The sequence below is a fragment of the Chenopodium album genome, chromosome 5 (assembly GCF_948465745.1).
Source record: "Chenopodium album chromosome 5, dcCheAlbu1.1, whole genome shotgun sequence".
Classification (NCBI taxonomy): domain Eukaryota; kingdom Viridiplantae; phylum Streptophyta; class Magnoliopsida; order Caryophyllales; family Amaranthaceae; genus Chenopodium; species Chenopodium album.
In genome coordinates this window covers 9,077,028-9,104,711 of record NC_137838.1, presented here as the reverse complement: position 1 = coordinate 9,104,711, position 27,684 = coordinate 9,077,028, and the positions used below count along the sequence as shown (strand labels likewise).

At 34.2% G+C, this 27,684-nt stretch overlaps 3 protein-coding genes across 5 annotated transcripts; all 3 read left to right on the top strand.

The window, feature by feature from the left end:
- The first annotated feature begins 1,349 nt into the window (after positions 1–1,349).
- LOC145630345 (protein WVD2-like 3) lies at positions 1,350–5,917 on the top strand. Of its 2 annotated transcripts, none has more exons than XM_081682605.1 (7): positions 1,350–1,539; positions 3,410–3,944; positions 4,323–4,411; positions 4,549–4,642; positions 5,021–5,092; positions 5,186–5,296; positions 5,419–5,917. In XM_081682605.1, exons 2-7 carry the CDS (start codon positions 3,414–3,416, stop codon positions 5,671–5,673), a joined length of 1,152 nt encoding a protein of 383 aa, XP_081538731.1. In that variant the 5' UTR covers positions 1,350–1,539; positions 3,410–3,413; the 3' UTR covers positions 5,674–5,917. The 2 variants fall into 2 exon arrangements, with proteins under 2 accessions (XP_081538731.1, XP_081538730.1); XM_081682604.1 differs by having other exon boundaries at positions 5,413–5,917.
- Positions 5,918–6,730: 813 nt separating this feature from the next.
- On the top strand, positions 6,731–10,786 carry LOC145630344 (pentatricopeptide repeat-containing protein At2g17525, mitochondrial-like). 2 transcript variants are annotated; one of them, XM_081682603.1, is made up of 4 exons: positions 6,731–9,589; positions 9,837–9,882; positions 10,258–10,355; positions 10,459–10,786. In XM_081682603.1, the coding sequence occupies exon 1, from the start codon at positions 7,243–7,245 to the stop codon at positions 9,154–9,156; it is 1,914 nt and encodes a 637-aa protein (XP_081538729.1). In that variant the 5' UTR covers positions 6,731–7,242; the 3' UTR covers positions 9,157–9,589; positions 9,837–9,882; positions 10,258–10,355; positions 10,459–10,786. The 2 variants fall into 2 exon arrangements, with proteins under 2 accessions (XP_081538729.1, XP_081538728.1); XM_081682602.1 differs by having other exon boundaries at positions 10,449–10,786.
- Positions 10,787–18,487: 7,701 nt separating this feature from the next.
- LOC145631816 (autophagy-related protein 3-like) lies at positions 18,488–25,314 on the top strand. Its single transcript, XM_081684000.1, has 10 exons — positions 18,488–18,848; positions 20,206–20,276; positions 20,554–20,670; positions 20,756–20,922; positions 21,461–21,546; positions 22,449–22,500; positions 22,806–22,871; positions 23,756–23,883; positions 24,350–24,449; positions 24,910–25,314. Exons 1-9 carry the CDS (start codon positions 18,688–18,690, stop codon positions 24,441–24,443), a joined length of 942 nt encoding a protein of 313 aa, XP_081540126.1. The 5' UTR covers positions 18,488–18,687; the 3' UTR covers positions 24,444–24,449; positions 24,910–25,314.
- Positions 25,315–27,684: the final 2,370 nt, after the last annotated feature.

The window sequence follows — 27,684 nt, the reverse complement described above, 5'->3', positions numbered from 1 at the left end:
ATATATGATTTGAGATCAATGAGAATGGCTCAAGCTTTGAGCCCTTATCACTTTGACACTATGTCCCATAATTTTTGTTAGGTACATCTTTGAATATATTATATTATCAAGCTTTTAATATTTCACTATTTTTTTTTCCTGCTATTGAGTTAAGTCTTTCATTAATGCATGATATAGATTGATTAAACAAGGTAAAGATTATCACCATATTGTGTATTAGATATACCAACTCATGGTCGTTCTTTGATTATTAACCTCTATTTTTAGTTATACCAAATCATATGAACAAGAAGTTACCGTTAAATTTGATTTGCTTTGAGCAAATCATCCACTAAACAAAACAGTATTGGGTTCACCAAGTATCAATGTATCACGCACAATGATACAAGGGTAACTTAAAATTTTCAAATTAAATTGAATACCATCAATAACACTTTTAACTTATATTATCTGCGCTATCCTTAAATGTTTGTCCAAATTTCCTTTTTAGTATGTTCCTTTAAGTTTGTCTCATACCATAAATGATTATTTAGAACTACAATTTTATTCACATCAAGTCATAAACTATATTTACTTTGGCTCCATTGCTTTTCTCTCTCATTATCAAGTATCAACTCTTTCCAACCAAAAATTAAAAAAGTTACCTGATCTCAATGGGGAAAAAAATGGACGAAAAGAGTAATTGATCTTCCACAATCCCTATACAAACATTTTGTACATGGAGAGGTCTTCCTTTTATCACCTTACATCAAATTATAAGGTATGAAAATCATACATAAGCATAAGTATAAGAATATATTCTGATTGACTAAAGTGAGATGAAATGAAATGAATTAAATTTATTGGAGCTGAACTGAAATGAATATTTTACGAGAGAAGAAAATTAAAAACTGAACTGAACTTATTGGTGCTAAACTGAGCTTATTGAAGTTGAACTGAACTGAACTGAACTGAAAATAATCTGAAGTGAACAGGCTCTAAAACTCTACTTTATTTTAATTAGCCTTAAACATTGTTCTATCCACCTGATATTAACTAGTGAAATTAGTTCAAATAAGATTATTCTATTTACCAGATTTTACCAAAACGTACTTCAACAGTAAATTAAGTTCAAATTACTTTTTATTTATGTTATTTAAACGAACTCGACCCAAACCTAATTTGACCATGCCTTAACCGGCAAAACTCACAAGGTAGTAAAAAGTAGACGGTGTAGGACCAAAAGAAGGTGAAGTAGGAGAGGGGAGGTGAGCTCTAAAAAATTTGAAAAAACAGAAACGTTACACCGTCAATTAACGGCGCTTATAAAAAACATAGGGTTATATATAAAAACTGTCCTGTCGTTACATATTTTGGAGGACATTACTCTTGAACAGACCAACAAACAAAACTCAAATGTAATGTAAGATTTCTTACATTATTATTACCTTCATTTTCATCAATCAAACTCCATTTTCTCTCTCCTCTGCTAAATCTTCTTCCTCTTCTTCACCGCCAAACCGCCGCTTCTTCTTTCTTTTAGATCTGATTTCATTATATGTAAGCCATTTTTCCCATTTTTTTTGTTTCTTTTTTATAGTACCTTCAATTTTTTTTTTTTTTTTTTTTCCTTTTTATTGCAAGAAAGAAAAGATTTTGCTGGGGTTTTCATTTAGGGTAATGAGGTTTTCTTGGTTATTGATTAACTTTCTTAATTTGGGTTGGTCTGTTTTTACAATGCTGTCATAGTTTCATATCTGCTACATCTGTTAAAGTTTTGATTTTTTTTTCTTCCTAATTCTATTTTGGGATTATTTAAGGTCAAGATGATTAATTATAATCTGGGTGTTTTCAAATTATGAATGTACTTTCAGTTTATCTACAAATATGTTAAATTAGACCTTTGTAATTGGAATGGAATACATTATGCTTGTATGAATGAATTAGTAAGAGATAGGCTGCCGACATCTGCCTCCAATGTTAAAATTCATATTGGTTGGTTGGTGTTGTTACTTTGAAAAAACTGCTTCTGTTCACTTTTGGAGGTGTAATAAGTAATAACTATCTTTGTTTGTTTGTTTTCGTCGACACGCGTTTGTGGTGACTGCCTTTATCACTACCATTAAATTGAATTAGCCTTTCTTAGAAGAAGTTGTAGGCTGTTGAGGTAGTCAGGTGGATATTATGATCTTTACTGGTTTAGTTATTTATGTTTAAGGCATTGCATTGGATGCTCTAGTGAGCAATATTGCAGTCACAGGTTTTGGTATTTACCCCTTTGTCATTTATAGTCTGTCAGCGAAAATATTCGACTTTGTGAGTTTACATTGAATTTCAAACTTGGATAATGGTGTGGAGTGTGCACATATGATCACTCATTTCATGCCAAGAACAAGCTACTTTTATGAAAGGCCACTTCTTGCATCCTAACATGCCCATATTGGGTTCATAGCTTTGTGAGTTTAAACAAACTCAACCCAAACCTAATTTGACCATGCCTTAACCGGCAAACCTAAACAAAATGTATGCTCTAGGAAAATGTATAATTTTGAATAATTTTGAATTTGGAAGCATATTGAGCTAAGAGACTTGACAAGAACCCATAATTTTTTTTTTCCCTTGTTCATCTTTGCATGAAAGTTAGTTGTCAATTATTTATAAAAAAAAAATCAATTTTGCATTGCTTAGTTTTTTTAGGATGATGCAATATTGTGTTGGATGTGGTAGGTACAGAAATTCATGTTTTACCTGCCAAAGTGATTCTGTCACATCTACTGGTCACCTGTATTAGAGAAATGCCTTACAAGAATTGTGTCATGAGCAAGTAGAGTAGTATGTCACTATTGTGTTTAAGAAGACAGGTATTGTTTTTGAGATTTCGATTGGGATGTGAGAGTACCATTTTGAGGAAGGTGTATTATTCTTATTGTCTAATAACCTACCAGCACAAAAAAAGGTTTTCCTATTATGTATGATTTAGGTTTCATGTATGGATGTACCTTACATCTTGAAGCCGTAGCATGATTTTTGATATTTGAAGCGGTCTCTTGTATTTGCTAATATGGTGAAGTGTTATCCATAATAGTTTTGCTCTTACATGCAGATACTTTAAGCATTTGACTTTTTTATAATGCTGTACTTCCCCATATTTAATTACTTTTTTTTTGTATATGTAATCAATAGCTGTCTGTTTTTTTTGGATTATAGTTGTCTGTTTTATTTTTTGGCCTATGGATGTATTATATGCATACTGTGTTTGAGACTATTCATATGAGAAATCCTTGCATGCTAAGGAATTACAGTTGATCAGTTTCATCTTGCTTTGTTGTAGATGAAAGCTAGGCATAGTTTCTTTTGTATTAGTGTAATTAGAAAATTTTTGTGTTGCAAATCATTTTTCTGCAGTTGATTTTTTATATCGGCTTTGCAGTACTATGGGGATGGAAGTTAGAGAAGCATGTACTGACAAAGAACCTGATGGTGTCATAAAATATACCAGTAGTGCTTCACCTGTTTCAAGTCATGAGGATGCAGAAACTCATCATAATGACTTAAAATCAGTTGAGCATGACAATGTGGTCCCTGAATCCTTTTCCATGGTTGAAGATTATGATGTAAAGGAATGTACCACAGATAATACAGTTGAGATTTCTGAAGATTGTCAGGCTGAAAAATGTGAAGATCAGGACTGTCCTAGTATGACAGATCACAATGGCCATTTGCAGGAAAAGGTTAAAGCTCAAAGCTTGAAAACAAAGGGTGAAATAAGGGCTAAAGTTTCGCCGAAGATTGCACCAAAAACTTGTAACACGAATGGTCGAGCTAACTGCACAATTCCGCAGCCATTTGCTTTGGCTACTGAAAAGCGAGCATCAACTCGCCCTCTAGAAGCTGAAACTGATGCAAATAAAGTGTCATCAAAATCAAAGACTACACATCCACCCAGCAGTGGCAAGAAAAATCAGGTTTTTTTTTTTTATCCCTCTTGAAGCATACATCTTTCCACCATCTTCTTCTCTTGTTCCCTTGTTTCCCCCGACTTTTCTTGATGCCTTTTTTTATGTACCTAGAAAACAAGAGCTTGCTTTAGTTTCTCATAAAACAATTTTAATTGTAAATAGCACATTTTTCAATTTTGATGTCTTTTTACATGAACCACTACTTTACCAGCCATCTTGTGACATCTTAGTTGCAACTCATGCCCATTTGCTATTTGGTATATAGCATTATAGCCTTTTTTTTTTTAATGAAACAGATTGCTTATCACAGTTATCAGTTTTCATGTAAATCAGATACAGTTCATTCTGCTGTTACTTTTCTAATATTACTTCTTTCCTTTGCAGCATGTTTCAATCCCCATATCAAAGAAGCAGCTGCAACCAGACAACAAAAGGCATCCTGACGAGGAAGATTCAAATTCTGGTGTTTCTGAGTATCCTAAGATTCCAAGCAGCCCATTATATTAGTATTTGTAGTTTAGTGTGCTTCTTTTAGTTTGCTGAAAAATTTATGCTTATTTATTGAAGTTGTGAAGAACTAGATGTCTAGATTTACCTTAACCATGAACAGTGCTGCACCATCTGCGAGCGCTTATAGAGCTAAGACAACTGTTGCATCAGCTCCCGTGTTTAGGTCATCTGAACGTGCAGAGAAGCGAAGGGAGGTACTTCCTTTTCACTTTTCTTGCTTTTAAATAGTTATTGCTTAGGTTTTTCAGAATTTAGAGAGAAATATATACATATGGGGTGAGGTACTTCCTTTCACTTTTCTTGCTTTAAAATAATTATTGATTAGGTTTTTCAGAATTTAGATAGAAATATATACATATGGGGTGAGGGGGGTTTGTGTTTCTCCAACTTCCTTTCAAACTTTGTCTCTCATATTCCATTTTGTTATGACAGATATCTGTCCATTTTCATATTGCAACATCTTATATCTATACACACTATACACATTACGATGGCATTTGATTTTTAAGATCTGCTGAAATCTGTACCATCAGAAGAAACTAGAGTAACTTATACCAAATTTTCATGTTCAGTATTATTCCAAATTAGAGGAAAAACATCAAGCGCTGGAGGCAGAGAAACTTCAAAGTGAAGCAAGGACAAAGGTACAGCATCTTTCTAATGTCTTACTGTGTCCTGAGATTTTATCAAAGCTGCTTACACGAGCATGGTTATTTTTCTACTCTTGTTAATCTTAGGAAGAGATAGAAGCAACTATAAAGCAATTGCGGAAGAATTTAAAGTTCAAGGCCACCCCTATGCCAAGCTTCTACCACGATGGACCACCTCCTAAGCTTGACCTGAAGAAGGTATTTCATAAAAAAATTGTATACTCCTAAGAATCCTAAAAATTGTTGAAGTCTGTATTGGACACCCCTTGGAACTTGAAAAAAGAAGAAAAATGATTGATGATTATTTACGCTAGTTTCAGGCACCTCCAACTCGTCCAAAATCACCCAAGCTTGGAAGACGTAAGAGTTGCAGTGATGCCGTTGGCATACCTCAAGGAGCCAAGGCTAAGAAGAACTCTGACAAGGGAAATCGCCTTAGTCTTGGCATGCCAAAGATAAGTGATGATACATGTGAAGACAATGAGCAAATCGAACAAGAACATGAGTCAGTCATGAATGCAGCGATATCATGCTCTATGAACGGTGAGCATAATATGCAGATCATGAGCCACTAATTCAGAAGGCTAGGGGGTCAAAGTGTTGAATTTCACTTCCAGTTGACGCTCCTTTTTTCTTATGTTTACTCTTTTTGCCCTTTGTCCTCTATCGCTCTATCTTTTGACTTGCCGGGGAAAATGTACCTACTCAATCAACTGCATCTACATGTGAGGACTCGTTCGAGTGTTTTGTGTGATGAAATTTGTATATCTTTGTTAACTTATTTTATAATTTATAATGAGAGATTGCATTATGCTCTAATTCAGTGTTCTCTTCATCTCTTGACCTTTATTACACCACTCATCAATCATCACTCTCTTACTTTAAATAAAAAAGAGATCCTTCAAATGATTACTCTATGTTCCTGGTTTTGAAGTATTGACTTCGAATCTTGGATATTCACTTTTTGCGTTTATTATAGGTTTATAGTAACTCCAATAGTAAAAGAAAATATAGCTAGCTTGATGGAAACTACGAGGTTTTATTTCACAAAATTGTCGTCTTTTTTTAGCTAACTAGCAATTTGCACCATGAATTTTTTGTCAATATGCAAGTACAAAGGCTCTTTACAACTACAACGTCTACAATTACCCTCATCCTCGTGCAACCAAGCAAATGATTAATGCCAACAAGATGTTTACAACTTACAACAACTAAAACTACGAGTACTAGTCTCTAGGGGGATTTCAGAAACAATTTCAGCCACCCCACTCTCCAAGTCTCCGATTGCTCACAAAGTTTTATGAACTTAAAAGTTCCAAAGTAGTACAGTATTGATCAAAGTTCCGCATTGGCTTTGTTTGGTTCAAAATTAGTAAAGGAAAAGAAGAGAAAGGATGGGAAGGGAAAAGAAAGGAAAAGAAGGGAAAGGAAGGTGATTTTATTTTCCAATATTTGGTTGATGGAATAGGAAATGAAGGGAAGAGAAAGGAAATTACTTTAATTTTTCTCTTTCTAGTCAAATTCCTCCGATTTTGAGAGGAAAGGAAAGCCAAAATTTTGTTAAGAGACTTTCCTCCCACTTCCCTTCCTTCCCTTTAGATTTTTATGTCATTTATTCAAGCAAGGCTTTTCTTTTTCATCCAAATTCCTTTAACGAAAAAGGGCTAGTAAGGCTATCAACCTTCATAGTAGTTAAAGTTTGTAGCTTTGTCCACATTTTCTACACCCTGATTAACAGTTCTCTTCATCAGACAAACAACTCGGCAAAATCAAACTTTTCCGACGAGACGACAAGAAATTCGCCGGATTTCCCTGAAATCAAACTTTTCCGACGAGACGACAAACAATTCATCGGATTTCCCTGAAATCAAACTCAGAATCACTCACTCTTAGGTACCGCTCTATCTCTCTCTCGTCTCCTGCAACGTTCCCATTTTTGAACTAGGGTTTGCTTGATTTGATGACTGATTATGTTTCTGGTGTTATGGAAGGGTACCCATTTCTCATATTGTTGATTCTTTTTCATAAATTGTATAATTATTAGTAGAATACCAAGTAATTGGAATAATTTGTTTGACTCAGAAATACTGAGAATATCATAGATTTTGATCTGGGAAATGTAGTAGTTGTTGTTGTATGATTGTATGAATATGTTTGCAATTAGGGTTTTTCGGAATCCAATTATACCGTCTAATTGGCATTGCCATCCTGCCATTACTTGTAATGTTGATTCAAAGATTATGATTGGAACCCTGAATTTCATGTGCTCATTATCGTCCCCAACCCGATTACCTCCACCTACTCATCAACACATTGCTCATCTTATTCTTGAACAAAAATCGCTTTCGGAAGCCCTCGAAACCTTTAGATGGGCTTCTCAACTTCCCAATTTTACCCATAACCAATCTACTTATCGAGCTTTGGTTCACAAGCTATGTGCTTTTCGTCGTTTTGATGGAATACCCCAGCTGCTTCATGAAATTCCAACCTCACTTGGCTCACCGCCTGATGAAGATATCTTTGTCACGCTTGTTCGGGGTCTGGGACGGGCCAAAAGGATACGAGAAGTTATCAAAGTACTTGATTTGGTGCATAAGTTTGGTGTGGCTCCATCTCTGAAAATTTATAATTCGATACTTGATGTATTGGTTAAGGAAGATATTGATATTGCCAGGGGTTTCTTTAGGAAGAAGATGATGGAGTGTGGTGTTCAGGGGGATGATTTTACTTTTGGGACTTTGATGAAAGGACTATGCTTGACTAATCGTATAGGAGACGGGTTCAAACTCTTACAGGTTATGAAGACTAGAGGTTTGACCCCAAACACGGTGATCTATAACACATTGCTTCACGCCCTCTGCAAGAATGGGAAAGTTGGTAGAGCTAGGAGTTTGTTGAGTGAGATAGTAGAACCTAATCATGTCACCTATAATCTATTGATATCAGCATATTGTAAAGAAGAAAATCTTGTTCAAGCACTGGTGCTTTTGGAGAAGAACTTTGCATTAGGACATGCTCCTGATGTTGTGACGGCAACCAAGGTGATGGAATTACTATGCAATGTTGGCCGTGCCAATGAAGCTGCTGAGGTCTTGGAAAGAGTCGAAAGGAATGAGGGTATTGTTGATGTTGTGGCTTATAATACTTTAATTAAAGGATTTTGTAGTCTAGGAAAGGCAAAAGTTGGATTGCATTTTAAGAAAGACATGGAGATTAAAGGTTTTCTCCCAAATGTTGACACGTACAACATTTTAATTTCTGGCTTCTGTGAAATTAATTTGTCTTCTGTAGCCCTTGATTTGTTCAATGAGATGAAAGTGGCTGCAATAGGTTCTAATTTTGTAACATTTGACACCTTGATTAGAGGGTTATGTTCTGAAGGACACCTAGAAAGTGGATTTAAGGTTTTGGAGCTCATGGAAGAGTCAAAAAATGGTAGTGGGGGTCGCATTAGTCCTTACAACAGTGTCATTTATGGTTTATACCGTGAAAATTGCTGGAACGAAGCCCTTGAATTTATAAACAAGATGGAAAAATTGTTTCCAAGGGCAGTTGACAGGACCTTGAGGATTATAGGTTTATGTGAAGAGGATAACATAGGAAGTGCGAAAGAAGTTTATCACCAAATGCTTCATGAAGGTGGAATTCCAAATGCTCTTGTTTACTCTAGCTTAATCCAGTGCTTCTGCAAACATAATCATGTCCGAGAAGCATTTCAGCTGATGAATGAGATGTTTGGTCATGGCTACCTTCCTGTTACATCAACCTATAATGTTGTTGTCAGTGGATTCTGCAGTCAAGGAAAAACTGCAAGTGCTCTAAAGCTTATGGAGGAGATGGAGGAGAGAGGCTGCTTGCTTGATGAGGAAACTTACAACCCTTTGATACTTGCTTACTGCTGTAAAGGTGATTTGCAGAAAGCATTAAAGATTCTGCATCAAATGATTGGCAAAGGTATTAGACCTGATTATTCAACATGGAATACAATGTTGTATTACTGGCTAGACGTCAATAATGTCTCCTGTAATAACCAAATGCAGGGGATTTTAGCAACTTGAATTTTGGCTGTTGATGTTACTTCTTTAGTAATTTTGGTTACCAACGCCGTGCCATCTAGTAAAAGGCTATTTGAACTTTATGTGCTTAGGGATGAATGAGTTTAAACAAATAGTCAAAGATGAACAGTACTATTGTTACTGTATAAGGGATTCTGCATGTTTTCAAGTTCTCGAAAACTGGAATGATATCGGTGAAATATCAAGAAACGGTGTTTAAACCCTGAGTTGACCAGAGGCATTAACTGGAGCAACATCACAAACAAGCTCGAAGAAGCTGAAGATCAAATATGGACTTAAATGAAGCTCGGTCTTATTTAGACCTTCATAACTTTAACATGCATTAAGCTGGGCTTAATTTCAGATACTGGCGGCAATGTTCCAAGTTAAATGGGATGGTTTCTCAAAAGCAAAATCAATGGAGCCAATAGTCAAGGTAAACGTGTGTTTCTTTGCTGCATATATAATTATACGAACAAATGGATTTATGGAGTTGAAAGAGGGGGAAGGGAAAGACTGGAGACTGTTATCTTCATTTCCTTTCAAAGTGTCTCATTTTCCATTTATAATGTCAGCTTGCTCTTGAAATTTCTTGAAAAAACATCATATAATCGTACATGTTACTTTAGATAGATTCATAGAAAATAACTTCTGGGATAACTATAGCTATTTTCCGTTTTCAGCGTTGTAGAGGGAAACATCAGTTGCAGGAAGCAGAGAAACTTCAAGGTAAAGCTAGGACAAAGGTCTTTCTAACATCTTGCTAGGGTTACAAGATTCTATTGTTTGTGAATTGGTGGTCACTTCCTCTGCTTCTTATCTTATTTGTTTATTCTAAAATTGTAAATTTGTCAAATATGTTATCAAATTTTATGCTAACCTTAGGAGGTGGTAGAAGCAAATTTAAAGCTACTGCGATAAAGGTTGGTGTTAAAAGCATCCTCAAATTAGATTCTGGTTATATATCATCCTCAAAGTAGATTTTGAATATTACAAATTTTGGTCAAGTCAAATATGTATATACCTGAATCCAAAATAATGGATCTCCTTTTTGTGCGATTTTTTTTTTTTTTTTCCTCTCTAAGACTTATATGTTGGTTGCAGGCATCTCCAACTCATCCAAATTAACTCCAGCTTCGGAGATGGAAGAGCTGCAGTAAGGCTTTGCCAAATATTTTAAGAAGCCTAGGGAAAGATCTCTGGTAAGAAAAATCTCTATAATTTTGACATTCTTAAAAACAAGTCCTAGCATGTCAAAGATTGAGTTTGGGACTCAAACACTCAATTAATTATAGGTTCTTACAGGAGACATTGGAAAACAATGAGAATTGAGAAATACGAATGAGATAGAGTCGGCTATGTGTGGAGCATACTGTGGAGATCTGAGCCATAGATGAAAAGTCAGCTTTCAACCTCGAGTGCTTGGCGCTGTGGAGATCCTGTTAGTCTTTTTACGCCTGTTTGATGAAAAATGTATCGTCTTTGGTAATAACACTCTCTTAACACTGATTTTACCAGTCATCAGAAAAATTAATTGTCACCCATCTTTTTGTAAAAGTTGTAAATATATGATCAATTGTTATGAAATGACCATTTCTTGAATGTTATTTTAGCTTTGTCTGCCTTGATTGTAGTAAACTCCAATAATGAAAAAGGTGTAAAGGAAAAGATGGCTTAAAGCATAAAGCATTATGTTGGAAATTACAACGTTTATTTCCGCAAAATTCTCATCTGATCTTTTAAAGCTAAAATATAGCAGCATTAGATTGTTCTCAATATACCAGCTTTAAAAGGCTCTTTAAAACTAAATGTACCTCGTAATTTTTCTGTAAGGTTGCCTCATCTTCAATCTACATATACTGTATATATAGATTATTGGTTCCTCTATGATGTGGGTTAGATTTATATTCATATCTAGTCATGTTTCCAAGTTGTAAAATTTTGGACTCTGATTTTGATAGTCGGCAAATTTTTGTTGATCCCGGCCATCAGTGGCGGATCCAGAAATTGCACCCAGGGGGTTCGAACTTCATTAAAAACCCGATGTCCGAATGCACGGATATAAATCGGAAATTCAAGTATAAAATAGAGTGTTCAAATGAATAACAATACACAAGTACACAACAAAATAAGTCTAAATTCCAATAAAATGCAAAATAAAAATGACTCACAGTACTCTACTGCCCATTTAATAGTTAACAATACAACAAAACAATCAACCTATTAACAATTAAGAAATTGAAAAACTCAAAATAGATTATTCATTATTAGATTAACAATATACAATTGACAATAATTCAGTTCATTAATCAATCAACTAAACAAGTAACAAAATTAACAATTTAAACAAGTAACAATTAATAAATAGATTTAGAGAGAGTGAGGGATAGCTCAAGTGGTTAGAGCTCCCCTCCCGGTTCCAAGATGTTATGCCATGTATTTTAGTAGTGTATTGTATAGTTAGCTCTGTGGGCCATATGTGTTTATAAGCCCGATTTACTTGTATATATACGCTTCTCTACAGTAATACAAACTAAGGAAATTCAATTCCTGACATGGTATCGGAGCCACTAAAATTCTATTTTTTTTTTTACAAGAGATTTTGGGATCGATTCTCATCACCCGTCCTTGTGGCTCTCTAAACACCAAAAAAAAAAAAAGAGTTTTAAAAATTTTAAAACAGAGTTAAACATATGACAGTACAACAATTAACAAATTAACACTCAAAAGAAAAAAAGATTAACAATCTAGTAATCTGCAATTTAAACAAGTATAAAACATTAAAGAAATTGAAGAAAAAAAAAAAAGAGAAGAGAAGCTATCCTGGCAGGCAGGATGCAGAGAAACTGATTAACTGAGGAAGTGAGGAGTAGGGAAAAGGAGAAGATTAAAAAGAAAAAAAAATCTCAAAATATGCGCTTGATGACCCTTGAACCTGGGACCTTCTGTCCGAAAATTAATACCCTTTCCAACTGCGCTGCGCCTCATCTCATCTAATATTTTTGTTCTGAATGATATTTATATAGTTTTTCGGATTTTTTTTTTAAGAAATAATATTTTCATTTTTTCCCCGGATCTAACGGGGTTCAGTTGAACCCCCTGAACCCCCGCTAGATCCGCCACTGCCGGCCATCACAATTCACAACCCCTTAGCTCCGGTCCTAACATAGAAATATCATCAGATGAACCACCAAATTATTACTGTCTCGGAAACACTCTAATCCTGCCTTAAAAGGGAGCAAACTAGTACTCTGTATTATTATGTACATAAACGAGATACACCCTCAACTCCTCAAGGCCTCAACACTTGCTTTCAACTATATCATCATACTTCATCTTTACGAAAATTATCCTATACTTAGGGTTTGTTCTGATTTACTAAATTGAGCTGAAATGAAATGAGTTGAACTGAATTGTTTACGAGAGAAGGAAATTAGGAACTAAACTGAATTGAAGAGAACAAGTCCTACAAGAAATGTCTCAAATTAAGTATTGTATCAAAATTGATACATATACATGCATCTCTCTCTCTCTCTCTCTCTCTCTCTCTCTGACTCTCTCCGTCTCTCTCTCTCTCTCTCTCCCCATTAATGTAGATGATGTGTTATATTAATGCCAAACTAGCCTTTTGACCCGTTCAATGCACGGGTTGTTACTTAAGTTATTTTTCTTGAAAAGTGTTAGTGTTGTGAAACTTTTGTTAGATATATATACATAGTAACATAGATATTGTAGGACATGAAATGACACATTAGTTTAAGTTATATTTAAGTTTAGGAGATGAAAAGAATATTTTATTGTTAATGTAATGAACACAAATTAGTTTAACTTTAATTTATCATATTGAATATGAAACACTTCTTATTTAAATTTGTAAGTTTTAGAATGCATAAAGATTAAAAAACTCAAACATTATATATATATATATATATATATATATATATATATATATATATATATATATATATATATATATATATTTATATATATATTCAAATGAAAATAAGGATTAAGAGAGGTGACATGTGGCTTAGTATAGATTTGTGGTTTGTGTTTTTAAATACTAAAGTATAAATAAATATAAATTTTAGCTATTTTTTCAAATAATGTATAATATATCATCCTTAAGCTTTAACGAATTAATTAAGATAATTGGCATCCGCTTATTATACTTTAGCATTAATGACTCAAGAACTGCTAACAAACTTAATTATTTACGCCGAAAATTCTACAATAAACGTCATGTACTACTATGTACTACTAAAGCAGCGTACTGCTATGTACCACTAATATTTTTATATTTTCTTTCTTATATTTTTAATTGAAATATTTTACATCAATTTTTTTTAATTAAATTTATTAAAAATATTTTCATATCATCAATTTTATTTACACCGTACAACTAATCAAAACATTTGAAAATTATTTTATATATATATTTTAAAAGCTAATATTTATTTCATATCATCAATATTAATTTAAATAAAACAAGATATTTTTTACACTGTACAACTAATTAAAGTTTTTCAAATAAAAATTTTCTAAATTTATTTAACTTTTTTAAAATCTAATATTTGTATGTATTTTCTTAATGTAATTCGAATCATCCTGTGTGGTTTAAACTTTACGGCTCTATATATTAATACCAATTCAGTCAAATTTACTCGTATATATATATACATTGTAATTGTATTATTCTCAACTTGTCATGTTCGGAGGGGGGGCAATTGTGTGGCTCATCTAGCTGCTAGAATTAATCCTTGTAATGGTTTTGAACAAACCTTTGTTGATGCTGTTCCGCAAGGCCTGATTGCCTTGGCGGAGATCGATTTTCTTATTTAATTCTAATTAGGCTTGTTGAGCCTTGCCTTTTCAAAAAAAAAAAAAAAAAAATTCTCAACTTGTCAATAATTAGAGATCAATAAAATCTTTTCCATCCAATATCTTTTCTACAACATATTTTTGTTTTGGAAGAAAAAGAAATTATAATATCATATCTTACATACTACTACAAAAACGACTTATACCTAGAAATTTGTTGAAAACTCCATGAATAATGTAAACTGTCAAGATATCCCCCCAAAGTAAACATTATGATATAAAAAAGAAGAAAAAAAAAAAAAAATAGATGCTCACGCTAAGGATAAGGAGGGGAAAAAAGAAAATAAAGTAAATTTTCTTTTACATATTAGTAATTCTGTATCAACTTTTAATATTATTTTAATATTTTTCATGATCCTAATAAAAAGAAACATCCAGCTAAAAGCCTAAAAACAAGGAATATATATCTACAAGAATCTAAAAGGGATAATTTTTTTTTTACTGATACATAACGATACATAGCATTTACAGTACATAACATTACACGTCATGTACTGTAGACTCTCCCTATTTACGCTGAAGTATAAGTATATATATTCGTACCGGCCAGAACAAAAAGTTATATACAGACAAGATTACATGTATAAAAAATAAAAAATAAAAAATAAAAAAAAAAAACTAAACAAAATACGTACTTGTACTTGGTATAATGTAGCATGGATATACTCCAACATGGGAGATTGAGATAGAGACTTTTGCTTGTCTTGTATATACTCCAACATGGTAGAATAAAAAAGGCAAGAAAAGTGGAAAATGGCCAAATTTTTTTATTAATTAGAAAGTTGGTTTTCCATGGTCTTGCTCTAGACCCACATCATGAGAAAAACATTGAGTTTGTTCACACGTATAAAAGAGAACCAACGAACCCATGAATTTAATATCATCACACTTATTATATTGCATGGCCAAGCCAGAATAACTTCTAACCCTTTCTTCTTCTTCGTCATTCTAACCTTCTACCTAGCTATCTCAGCTCCTCTTCGATCCCTCGAAATTTAACACTTAGTTAGTTGAGGGGAATGCTGTCTGGTTCGAGACCATTCATTTGTACATGAAGGACCTCGGACCAGGCTTCATTCCCCCCAACAACATATCACAATTCACTACCATATTCGCGTGTATGTCATTGATTGATCATATCATCAACTTTTTAATGAATGGTACGTCTTGTAATTTTCTTACTACTTCAATTCCTACATTTTCTTCATCTTGTGAATTTGAGTATTATGGTTGAATAATTGATCAGATTTATTACATATGGTGAAATGAATGTACAATATCGATGTTAATTTAATTTTCTCCTTTAGTGATTATTAATAGTTACGTTAATTATATTAAGGTAGTTGTAAATAAAATTTTGTGTTTAATTAGTGCTTGTAGTTCTCATAGAGGTAGAAGATCATTAATCTTTCAAAAACGACTTAGTAATCTTCTAAGCTAAGATTTTTATCTCAAGCTAAAGCATGTTTGATGTGATGATGATCAGAAGATATATTGGCCCTTCGATCTCTTTATAAGCAACCTACTACTTGTTATTTAATTATTTGCATATATTTCGACAATTACTTAAAGTAAATTCTAAATGAGTTTTAATGGGGTTAATTACTTTGATATTACAGTACAATTTTATCATTATTATTATTTATTTTATTTTTATTAAATGAAGATCAATTGAAGGAGAAGTGTATTAAACTTCAGAGCTAGTATGTCAGGATGTCACAAGACTCGCAATGTAATTTGTATATATATATATAGTGAGTCAAAGTATGTATTAACTTGCATGTACTACCTCCAGATCGTATCATATGTAACTTTGGAGTATTATTTTAAAAATTCTAAAGTTGCATATAATACGATCCGGAGGTAAAATAGCTGATAATTTGATATAACTGCAAGCTTACCATTAGAGGGAAAAATATAATCAATCTGTTCGCAAGCATATGTAGCTCAATCAACAAAGCTGCAAGGACGGGGAAAATAACAAAATAACTCATGCAAACTACAAAGCGTTTTATGTGGGTTAATTATTTATTTATTATTTTAAATAGTTGTAAAAATGTGTTACCGTGGAAATATAATATGACAAGGTAAATTACAATATCTTGTAACTCACTATGAAAGTTGCCAAAATCAAACATAATAAGAGCTATTTGGTATAGCGGGGTATCTTTGTTCGGACGGGCAAGGGCTCGGCCTCCCTAAGTATTTTTGAGTTGTTGATTACAAGTTATTCAATATTGGTTAAATATTGTTATTTTTTGATTAAAAGCTTAGTGGATCAAACCTTGTCTTCCTCTCTACCCCCACCCCTAACTTTTGGCTCAAGATCCGCCACAAGGAAGGGCTACTAAGTACTAATATACTATGGTAAGCTAATTCTATAATCACTCGTGTTCTATTTTATAAATAAATAAATAAATATATATATATATATATATATATATATATATATATATATATATATATATATATATATATATATATATATATATATATATATATATATATATATATTAAGGGGTAATTATTAAATTGCTTTGTAAGGTTGAATTAGTTGCAATTGGGGTTTGCTTGTGTGAAGTAGCAAAGAATATTCAAAGCATTAATAAGCTTTCCACTTTTCATGATTGGGAGAAGATCACCTCTCTTCTCTTTTTAACTCCTAACCATTGACCGTCATCATTTTCATAACATAAATCCTCTTCTACTTGCCTCTTTCTTTGGCTCGGACTTCTATAGAGGAAAAAAAAACATGTGGGCCAAACTTTTTCAATGTGGGCCAGATCCAATGACCAATCTTCACCTATTATGTTCGTTTTGATTCGATTAAAGCCCATTTGTATGGCCCACGATTTTCAGATCATTTTCCTGTTGTGGATCAAATCCAATAGTATTGCTATAAGGGCTCTCTGCTTTTTACTTTAGCTTATAACGCAACTATGACCAAAGGATGATGCCAATACCCTTTTTTTTTTTTTTTTTTTTTTTAGAGATGAAGCCTAGCCTCCGTATTAATTATAATCAACAAAGTATCCATAGTTCATACGGGGAAACTTCATTAGGCAATGGTTTTCCCGTATTTGTTCACAATCAAAAGGCACTAGCTTAGCGAGATAGTGCACAACAAAAATGCCGTCACGTTTTACATGACACCAAGTGATAGACTTAAATTTTAACTTGTTTTTGAAGATTACAATTTATTAACTATGTTTGTAACCCATCCTTCAATATGTGCATATTTATACAGAATAATTTTATTGCTTTTGGTCCATATTTCCCTATTTGATATTGGTACATAATTAAACTTGTAAGGGTCTCTTCTCTTCAACTCAATTTTAGTTCAGCTCAGCTTCAATCAATTCAGTTCACTTCACTTCAGTTCCTAATTTCATTATCTCATAAATTGTAATGTTCAGTTCAGTTTAACTCCAACCAATTTAGTTCAACTCCAATCAGCTCAGTTTTGTAAATTAGAACAGACCCTAAGTCCTTGCTCTTTGCACATCAACATGCAACTCTATAACTATAGTATGAATTAGGGGTGAGCATGGGACGGGTACTCGTACCATTAGTTCTAATGGTTCGGGTACCCGATAACCAAAATCACTAAAAGTGATATCCATATCCCGAACCGATAAGTTCGGGTACCAAGACTTCAGGTACTTAGATTTTTGGATCAGTTATCGACTAACCAATAATATATCCAATAATGATACATAATTAAACTTAATAGTAGTTATTAAGATATCATTAACCACTAATTAACAACAATACTATATGATCTTGACCAACTTATTAATAATATTACTAATCATTGATATTATAAAGTGATTAGGAAGTAAAGTAAGAGTATAGATTTAAACCAAATAGATTAAAGTAGGAAAAAAAAAAACAAAAAAATGTTTATCGGATCGGGTAACCGTTAATTTTAAAATGATACCTAATAAGTAATAACCATACTCAATAACAAATTATCGAAATGGGTAACCCGAACCATTATGATTATAGGATCAGGTACCCTAATTTTTGGAACGGCTACAGATCGGATTTTTGGGTAGTTTTGCTCAACCCTTACTATGAATAGACAAAAGGTATAGATTATTACTGTACATCATAATACTATTATAATTGTATTTTATTTTATATGAGTAATATTATACATTAAAATATGTTTTTTTTTTGCGCGCACATGAGTAAGATGAAAGGGTCTATTGGGCCAAAATCTCTCACGGGTTACAACCTAGCCCAATTTTGTAGGCTAAAAGAGTAGAAAGTAATGGAATGTCATCTTTAACTTATCATTAGTGGGGATTGAACCTCGAATGTACTCTTTAGAAATTTTTTTTTAGGGTTCGCGATATAGAGCTTGTTTGTGTACATAATCAAACTCACGATTTAATAGGAAGGTTGGCACTTTGGGTTGGGTTAAGGTACAAGTCATAAATTCATGATACAACTCATACAAGGGATATACGTTGAAATAAAAAAAAAAAAAAAAAAAAAGAAAAATAAAAATGAAAAAGGAAGACGGAAAGGTTGCTTGATTCAAACACAGTTTCTGTTTCTGCAAATCAATCAATTCAATTTTTCTCTCTCCTTCCATTAGCTGCTACAATCAAGAATAAGAAGAAGAAGAAGAAGAAGAAGAAGAAGATGGTATTATCACAGAAGATTCACGAAGCATTCAAAGGTACAGTCGAGCGTATTACTGGGCCCCGCACTGTTTCCGCTTTCAAGGAGAAAGGCGTTCTCAGTGTCTTCGAATTCATCCGTGCCGGCGATAATCTCGTCTCCAAATGCCCTACTTGGTCTTGGTATTTTATTTTATTTTAATTAAATTTCAATTGTTTCATTTTAATTTCACTTTGTTGACTTCAATTTTGTATTACAAATATATTTTAATTTACGATAATTTCTGGGTTTAATTCCTAAGCACGAATATAATTTTTGGAAATTGGAGGATATGTTTGTTGATTGAGTATATTTAGATTGATCCATTGGTGATGGATGATGTTTATAGTTTTAACTCTTTTACAAAGTATGTGTTTTGAAATTTATTCATTTGGAGGAATTCAAGAGTAAGGATGTTTTATATTTTTGGGGAAACGTTGGAAATAAAGATTTTTGTAGCGCGCTGATTATGGGTAAATGACTTTTGTTTAGAGATACAATTGGCATTGACACTTTGTTTGGATAAGAGGGAATGGGGAGAGAGATGGGATCCCTTGTTCAGGCAAGGGTCTAGGGAGGGAAAAGAGAGGGCCCTCCCTCGATTTCCTAACAGTGTGTTTGGATTAGAATTAGAAAGGAAAGGGCGAGAAGGGGAAGGGAATGCGGAAGAAATTTAATTTCATTGTTTGGCTGATGGAGAAGAGGGAGGGAAATCTAAGAACAGACCATACGTGTTGGAGTAACAGGAGATAGGATTAGTGGGGAAGACGGGAGGGAAACCGTAAAGGGGTGGATAAAGAAGCATGGGAAGGGAGGTGAGAGAAAGTAATGAAAGAGTAGATGCAGAATTTTATGATGTTATCATTTTCTTTCCAAATCTTTCCAACATTGGAGTGATTACTTTCTTAAATATCAAAGAACACAATTTCCTTTCATCCCCTTCCCTTCTTTTTCCCTCACCCTCTTATTGTACTATCTAAACCATGGAAAATTTCTCCCTTCTTTTTTTTTATCCCCAACTCCTTAAACCCAAACACACTGTTAGGAAATCGAGGGAAGGGGTAGGGAGGGGAGGGGAGAGTTCCATCCCCTCTCCTTTTCTTTTCCCTCCACTTCCATTCCCTTTTTGCTATGTTTGGATAACAAATTAGAAGGGAAATGGAAGGGAGGGAAATAGGAGGAAGGGGAAGGAAGGGAAAGTGGAGGAAATGATGAGCTCCATTTTCCCTCCAAATCTCTCCAATTTTGAAGGGAAAATGGATCCCTTCCTCCCCCTCCCCTTCCCTCCCCCAACATATTATCCAAACAAGGAAGTTTGTCTCCCTCCCTTTCCCTTCCCTTCCTTTCCTTCCATTTTTTGTTATCCAAACATAGTCTTTATCTTGCTATTTAAACAAATTATGAGTGATTACTGTTGTAACCTTTTCCTGGGATAACTGCTAGCTTTCAATCTGAATACTTACTTAGAAACTGTTGTAATTTCTGCAATGATTTGGACAGGGAATCAGGTGAACCCAGCAAGAGGAAGCATTTCTTGCCACCTGAAAAACAATTTTTAATAACGCGAAATGGTGAGGCCTGCTCTTTTTATCCCTTCTCATTACTCTGCATGCTTTAGATTTGTCAATGTATACAATATGCTTTGAAAGTTTTGTTAATAGACATTTTGTAATCTTTTCTGCTGAGCCTGCCTTTGAATATCTTTTTGTTACTTTCTTTGAAACGGCACCTGTTTTTAACTAGAGTATGGCTGGGGACTATTGAATTCTAGCTTTATCTGTAGTTTGTTACATTATCTTGTTTACTTCAATTAAGATGGGACCATAAATTTTATGTATTTCTTAACAGTTCCTTGTCTTCGTCGGGCTGCATCTGTGGAGGAAGAATATGAAGCTGCTGGGGGAGAAATTCTGCTTGATGATGAAGATAATGATGGTTGGTTAGCTACTCATGGAAGACCAAAAGGTTTGTTATCAATCTGGATACATTTAAGTTGTTGTAATGTTTATTTTGAACTCAATGTATGTAATGTATGCTGTACCTTCTGCAGAACCTAAGCCCGATGAGGAGGAAAACTTGCCCTCAATGGAGTCATTAGAAATCACAGAAAACAAACCTATACAGTCTATATCTTCATACTTTGGAGGTGAAGAGGACGATGATATTCCTGAGATGACAGAGTATGAAGGACAAGATAATGTCATTGAAGCAGATCCAGTAAGTTTATACTACTGTACTGCACTAATGCATAGTAATAAAGATATTGTAATTTATAAGTTTGGTTTGGGATAGTTTATAGTGATGTATACTTTACAGGCTGATCTTTGGCACAAGGTAGTTATTTTTTAATTCCATATTTCTATAAGGAAAATACCTTTGTGAGGAGAGTGTGGGAGCTTCAAGTAAGAGAATGTGGGTCCTGCCTATGCCATGTACCTGTAATCAGCTAAATTTGGTGTAGAACACACTCACACAGTGGTTTAGATGTTCTGTTTTACTCAAACCTGCAATTTGATATGCTTTGATTTCACACAAATTGAATATCACGGAGCTAGATAAGTGACTCCTCTAGCTCAGCATAGTAGAGCTTTCTTCTTGCTATTTTAATATTTTGATGGATTCCTCCAATTCCCTTTCTGACACAACAATATTTGATTGGGTTTGATTTCAATAATTACTGCTGATTGCAACTCTCTGGGCCAATGAAATCAAAGTTGTTGAAGAATTTCTTAATTTTTTTTAATTTTTATTTCAGGCTACTCTTCAGACCACATATCTAGTTGCTGAAGAACCTGATGAAGAAAATATACTACGAACTCGTACATACGATGTCAGCATTACGTAAGATGCAATCTTTACTAGTAGCTGTTCATTTATATTTTATGATTAGTTATCTGCAACATTTTGAAAGCATAAGTAAAGTTTGCTTGATGATTCATTTATGTTGTTAAATAATGATCACCAACTTTTACACAAAGAAAGGGAAAGTTGGGTAGAAGGGTTTTGCAGTGCTACCGGCCTGATTTTGGTTTCTTGTGAGAGAAGCAAGCAGAAATCCTAGTTTTAATGATTTGAAGGTTGTGTCATCTTTTGGTTTGTAAATCGTGTGACTCATAGTCCACACCGTTAAAAAATTGACTCTGGGGAAATTGCTTTGATGCATGTGGGCTTGTGAGTCTGTGACTGATACATATGAAACCAGCATAAAGTATGATCATTAGAAAATTGCTTAGTTTTGTGTGCAAAAAATTTATCAGTCTTGAGTTAGTATGCGTTCTAAAACTCATGGGAAATAATCAGCTTTATATTTTAGATTTGGGGTCATTTACGGTTTACCAATGGCAGATTGATTTTCTCCAATGCATTAGCCTGGATTCCGGGAAAATGGTGAATTTTTGTTGGTAGTGGACCTTTCTGTCTGAATGTTTTCAATATAGAAAAGATCCTAAAATAAAGAATTGGAACGTAGGTAACTGTTGGGCATATGTAGGCTTATCTATAGGCTTCCTGCTTTCTTATGTATGACCTTGGAACTCTCAATATTGCATATGCATGTTGTTTGTTAATGAGAAAATGTGGGCAGTGTTCTTTTTGTGTACATATGTGATATTGCTTATTTTACATGTAGAATTGCAATGTGATGTAAGTTCATGTAAAGATGAACTTTTTTTGTTTCATTTCTTGCTGTAATTCTTGCCATTTTTTTCTCCCGCAATTCTCAAGGATTTTGTATGATTCCTCAGGTATGACAAGTATTATCAAACTCCTCGTGTATGGCTAACTGGATATGATGAGGTCAGTCAACTGTCTTGTTATCTTTTGTATACTGTTGGTAAATATCCTGCTATCACATATATAAGGCTTCACAATATGCCTGCCTGTTGCCTAATTACTTGTAGGAAGACAAGCCACATATCAAATGAGTTCAAATTATATGTCTGTGAATAGAACGTATGACTTTGAGTGAATTTAATCTTTGAAGCGTATCACGGGAGGAGATTGAGTTCCATCGTGTTATTTTTGTATTCTGATAAAGATGGTCTACACTCTTTCTAGTGCATGCTTTACTCACTCAGATGCATTTTTGCATTTTGATACAGTCAAGGATGCTTTTGCAACCAGAGCTTGTGCTTGAAGATGTTAGTCAAGACCATGCTCGCAAAACGGTTAGATAATGATTTTTTCAATGATGGCAATCAGCTTTCTCTTTTAGCCTTTCTTTTCAGTGCTTAATTGATATTTAAGCCTTATGTTTCTGCATTCTGATGACAATCATCTGAAATTTTTAATCATTATATGCCATGTATTATTTGTGCTCCTTGGATTGTGCTTGGCTGATAGCATCTCTCTCTCTCTCTAGCGCGGTAGCTCCATGTAAGATTAGTACACTAACCATAGTGTTGCTTACATGATGTGGGATTAGTTCTATTAATCAGATAAAGGCTCAAAATAAGTAATATAATAGCAATTGATCAAAGATTAAATTAGCCTACCAGTACAACTTGAAGCCTGATACTAATTATGAATTTATGAGCCAACAGAAAATTTGGGGGGTAATTACCTTTTGAATTAAAAAGCTCTTATTTTAAAAATAAGTTCTTCAGTGACTTCGAATGCTTTCAATGCAAAAATATCTTATTGTGGTTCATGGGACACTGACCCTTCTTTCCATTCAATGTAGAATTTATTGAATTTATTCTAGCAAAGAAGTAAAACAAAGAATAATGCTTCATGTATAGATTTGAGCAGGGCAGAGGGTTGTAGGATTAATGCAGTTTTTTTTTTTTTTAGCTATTTATAACCGTTTTTTAGTGCTAGCTTTGGAATGCAGAAACAAAGGTCGAAACCCCTTTTTTTCTTTTTTCTTTTTGAGGCGCCTAAACTCTATTGCTATTTGCTAGAGATTATTGTTTATTATTCTGAATATTCTTTGAAGGTTTTAACTTTTCCGTTGATATATGTATCAAATGAGTTGAGGTGCACCCAATATTCTGATACGGTCATTTGATTATACTCTGCACTGGTCTTACAGTTTCATTTTTGACTACAGGTGACTATAGAAGATCATCCTCATTTACCTGGAAAGCATGCTTCTGTGCATCCATGCAAACATGGTGCAGTGATGAAGAAAATTATTGATGTTTTGATGTCACGTGGGGTTGAGCCAGAAGTTGACAAGTAGTTCCCTTTTCTTGTATAAAATTTCTTGCTCTTTAGCTGTTTAAAGCAACACATGTTCTGACCTGATTTCTTTCTGGCTGAGTTTGACGAATTGATAGGCTTGACCATTTATGTGCTTGTTTTATATTTGTTTTTATCTTGCAATTGCAGCTAATTTTTTTCTTTCTTATCTTAGCACAATATGATTCTGAAAAACTGTTGATGATTAGTCAGCTAAATGTTTATCTTATCATAAATGCTCCCAATGTAATAATAAGGGCTTTTAATGATATGCTAACTTGCTGGTTACTAGAATTCTTATACACTATTATTTGAATTGATTTATATATTTCTAATATGGTTTTTGCATGCTCCTCTCATCTTTTCCCCTTCCCAGGCGTTTTACTTGGTGTCATGTGTTCATGTTTTCTGCAATGTATTTGAGTTATCTAAAAATTTTAATGGCCTCTTCTGATTTGTGTAGGTACCTCTTCTTATTCTTAAAATTTATGGCATCAGTAATTCCTACTATTGAATATGATTACACAATGGATTTCGACATGGGAAGCAGCAGTTGATCACAGGTGAATAAACTAATGATTCACCTGCATTATCTATCACTGTTATGGAAATCTTTTCAACATTCAAAATTTGACTTTTATCTAGATGCAAGAGAAAATTTAATTTATATATCTTGTCAGGGAGGCACCTTCTATGTACATTGAGATAAATTAGAAGCTATAAGCAAGAACAAATGAACTGTAATCAGAGTCATTTGATGTTGCTGTATTTTGTTAGAATTATACACTTTTGAAGCTGACAAGGCACATTTTGCTTAGCTAGAGGTCACAATAAATACGTACTAGATATTTTGATTCATGGTCATTATGTTGAGCTGAATCAATTAGAGCTGATTTAATATGCTGAAAATGATACATTATTTAGATGGCCTTTGTCATTGCCTGTCTATGTTTTTGGCCAATATTACTAAAACTTTGCTATTTTGGACTGGTTTTGCTAAATGTGTTTACTCCTCTGTTTCAGGTTACTGGAGTCTAGCATTAATTTTTTACTTTTATTAAAAAAGCTACTGAAGGTTACAAGATCAAAGAAATCTGTGTTTCACCAGTAAATTCCGTTCTCATCCATCCGTAGAAATATAGCGGGGGTGAGGTTGGGGAAACCCCTGCTCTTCTGTACATTACTACATCAGTGCTATAATAATGCTCTTTAATCTAAGTTTGCTATTGTTGGGTATTACTTTTTGTACAGTTTTATGTAGTCTATCAGAGATTTTATGTGCTACTAGTAAACTGGAATGACTTCTTTCGGGTGTTCATTATTCATTTCAGAGTTCTGGAACATGATATTCTGCTTTTCTGTTTAGTTTGTACAGTAATTATTAATAGCAAAAGCTTGCTGATAATCTCGTCGAAGATTGGAGATAAATGTTTTTACCATCACTTTCTGGATAATGAGCTGTTTGATCCCCTTTCTTAAGCTAATTATGTGACATATATGTTGTTACTTGTATGGTGGCCCTGGCGCCATCGATGGGAGCTGAACTAGTGTCTTGCATCCCATGGCGGCCCTAACCCCTACTGTCTAATACTTATTGTCGTAACCCCTACAAGTCTTACCCCTTTTATGATAATTGAAAAAACTCAGGTCTCCAAACAATTTTACTTCTTTCCAATGTGAGAGGAGTGTAAATGAAATATAGAACAGTATTTTTGAAAAACAAAAGAAGACACTATATATGACAATATCAACTTCGGAAAATATTTTTAGTTTTCACAAACTACCTTGATGGTCTAATGGAGTATGATAAAACACGATCATGTGATATCTTTAAAGATTAAGGGGCCGTTTGGTTCGCACGGGGTAATAGGAATGGAATGAACAAAGAGAATGGAATCCAAATACCTCATTTTTGCTTTGTTGTTTGTTTTAAAAACAAAGGGAATCAATCCCACATTCCCACCACCACACCACCACCACCACATATTTCAATTTTGTATATTTTCCAGTTAAGAAACCGATCACCGCACTTCGCCAGCCCTCCACCGCCCCTCGCCGCCGTTTGACATCCCTCCCCCACCCCTCGCTGGCCCCACCACAGCATATCCTCCCTCGAAAAACCTACCTTAATTAAGCAAGAAAAAACCCTAAAAACTCCCCTCCCTCCCCGTAAAACCGCTAGACTACCCTCCCACCACCCTTAAAACCTTAGTGCCTAGGGTTTCGAGGGTGGTGGGAGGCTCGTCTAGTGGTTTTACGAAGAGGGAGGGGAGTTTTTAGGGTTTTTTGGGGGGCTGGGCGAAGAATTACGAGGGGAGGGAAGGCGGTAAAGGTGCAGCGGTGGTCGGGGGAGGTGTAGCGGTGGTTAGGGTAGGGGCGGCGGTGGTCTGGGCTGGTTTTCTAGTGGTGTTGGTAGGTGTGAAGGTGGGTAGGGAAAGAGAATAGGAAAGTCTAGGGGGGTGGGGAATGGAGTTGGAATGGTTTGGGGTAATGAGGAGGGTAAAAGGAATGAATAAAAGTGCTAAACAAACATCAACAAAGGGAATCAGGTCAGTTGATTCCCATTCCCTTTCGTGATTACCTCCAACCAAAACTATTTATAAATTTAAGTTACTACTCTCGTTTCAAATTATTTGCAATGATGTGACATTCATCAAAATATTTAAGTAAATTTTTTTTGTGACCGGTAAATAGAGGGAGAACAATAAAGTTGTATGTGATGAGGAGAGTGATCAAAGGAAATGACAAGTTAAAAAAAAGGGAAGAAAATATTTCTGCAAATAAAAATAGTACGGAGTATTACAAAAGCCTTTCTAAAAGGTGGCACATGTGTATCGCGAAGGGAATAGAGCGGTGGATTGGTCGGCCAACCGCGGAGTCATTCTAGTAGAACTTAATAACATTCTAGTAGAACTTAATCGTATTTTAGAGGAGGATACAAGGGGAGTGTCGTTGCTACTCTTTGTCCCTCCGTAGTTAGGTGTTTGTTTAGTAGCTGCTAGTTTTTTTTTTTTTTTTTTTTTTTTTTTTTTTTTTTTGTTTATTTCTCTTATGGTCTTGTACCTCATTCGAATAATAAAAAAAGGGTTTCTATACAAAATGCGTGCTATGGCATCCCTTACATGTATTAGATCAATGCCACATCACCTTTTCACATGTATTGTACGCCATTATCATCATATCCATTATACTCTAAACATGTTTTAATCATGTAAAATGGCAATAAAAATAACTATTACAAGGTTTGAACGCAATACCACTAAGAAATGAATTTATGTCCTTACCATATTTGTTATCTTTTATTTTGTATCATTTTCCATTATAATAGTACCAAATACTTTGTATTGCATAACAATTTGAGATCACTTATTTAATTTCATAGTTATTATTATTATTATTATTATTCACTTTTATTTTAATTACAAAGTTTATATTTTATAGCTCAATTAATATTTAGGATTTTTTGTGAAAAACTACCTTTTATAAACAACTTTTTGTGAAAAACTACCTTTTAAAAAAATTGTTGTAAATGACTACCTCTTTTTTTAAAAATGTTGTAAATAACTACCACTTGCCGGAATCTCGCCGTTGACTTTTAATTCCGGCGTTGACTAGACCACCCCCACCCCCTCCGCCTCCCTTTTCCAATTTCCGACCACCCCCACCCCCTGCACCCATCCTTTTAGTCATCCCTTACCCCTTCTTGCAGCCCTCAAACATATTATCAACTTCCGGCCACTCCCCTCCCAATTTCCGGCAACAATTTCCGGCCACCCCCTCAAACAAATTATCAATTTC

Bases quoted from the DNA above. Each gene is read 5' to 3' on its own strand.
- LOC145630345 (XM_081682604.1), top strand. From the start codon at position 3,414: ATGGGGATGGAAGTTAGAGAAGCATGTACTGACAAAGAACCTGATGGT. The intron at 4,412-4,548 runs GTATCCTAAGAT...AACCATGAACAG, and splicing joins TCAAATTCTGGTGTTTCTGA to TGCTGCACCATCTGCGAGCG. The intron at 5,093-5,185 runs GTACAGCATCTT...TGTTAATCTTAG, and splicing joins AAAGTGAAGCAAGGACAAAG to GAAGAGATAGAAGCAACTAT.
- LOC145630344 (XM_081682603.1), top strand. From the start codon at position 7,243: ATGAATATGTTTGCAATTAGGGTTTTTCGGAATCCAATTATACCGTCT.
- LOC145631816 (XM_081684000.1), top strand. From the start codon at position 18,688: ATGGTATTATCACAGAAGATTCACGAAGCATTCAAAGGTACAGTCGAG. The intron at 21,547-22,448 runs GTAAGATGCAAT...ATGATTCCTCAG, and splicing joins ACATACGATGTCAGCATTAC to GTATGACAAGTATTATCAAA. The intron at 23,884-24,349 runs GTAGTTCCCTTT...TGATTTGTGTAG, and splicing joins GTTGAGCCAGAAGTTGACAA to GTACCTCTTCTTATTCTTAA.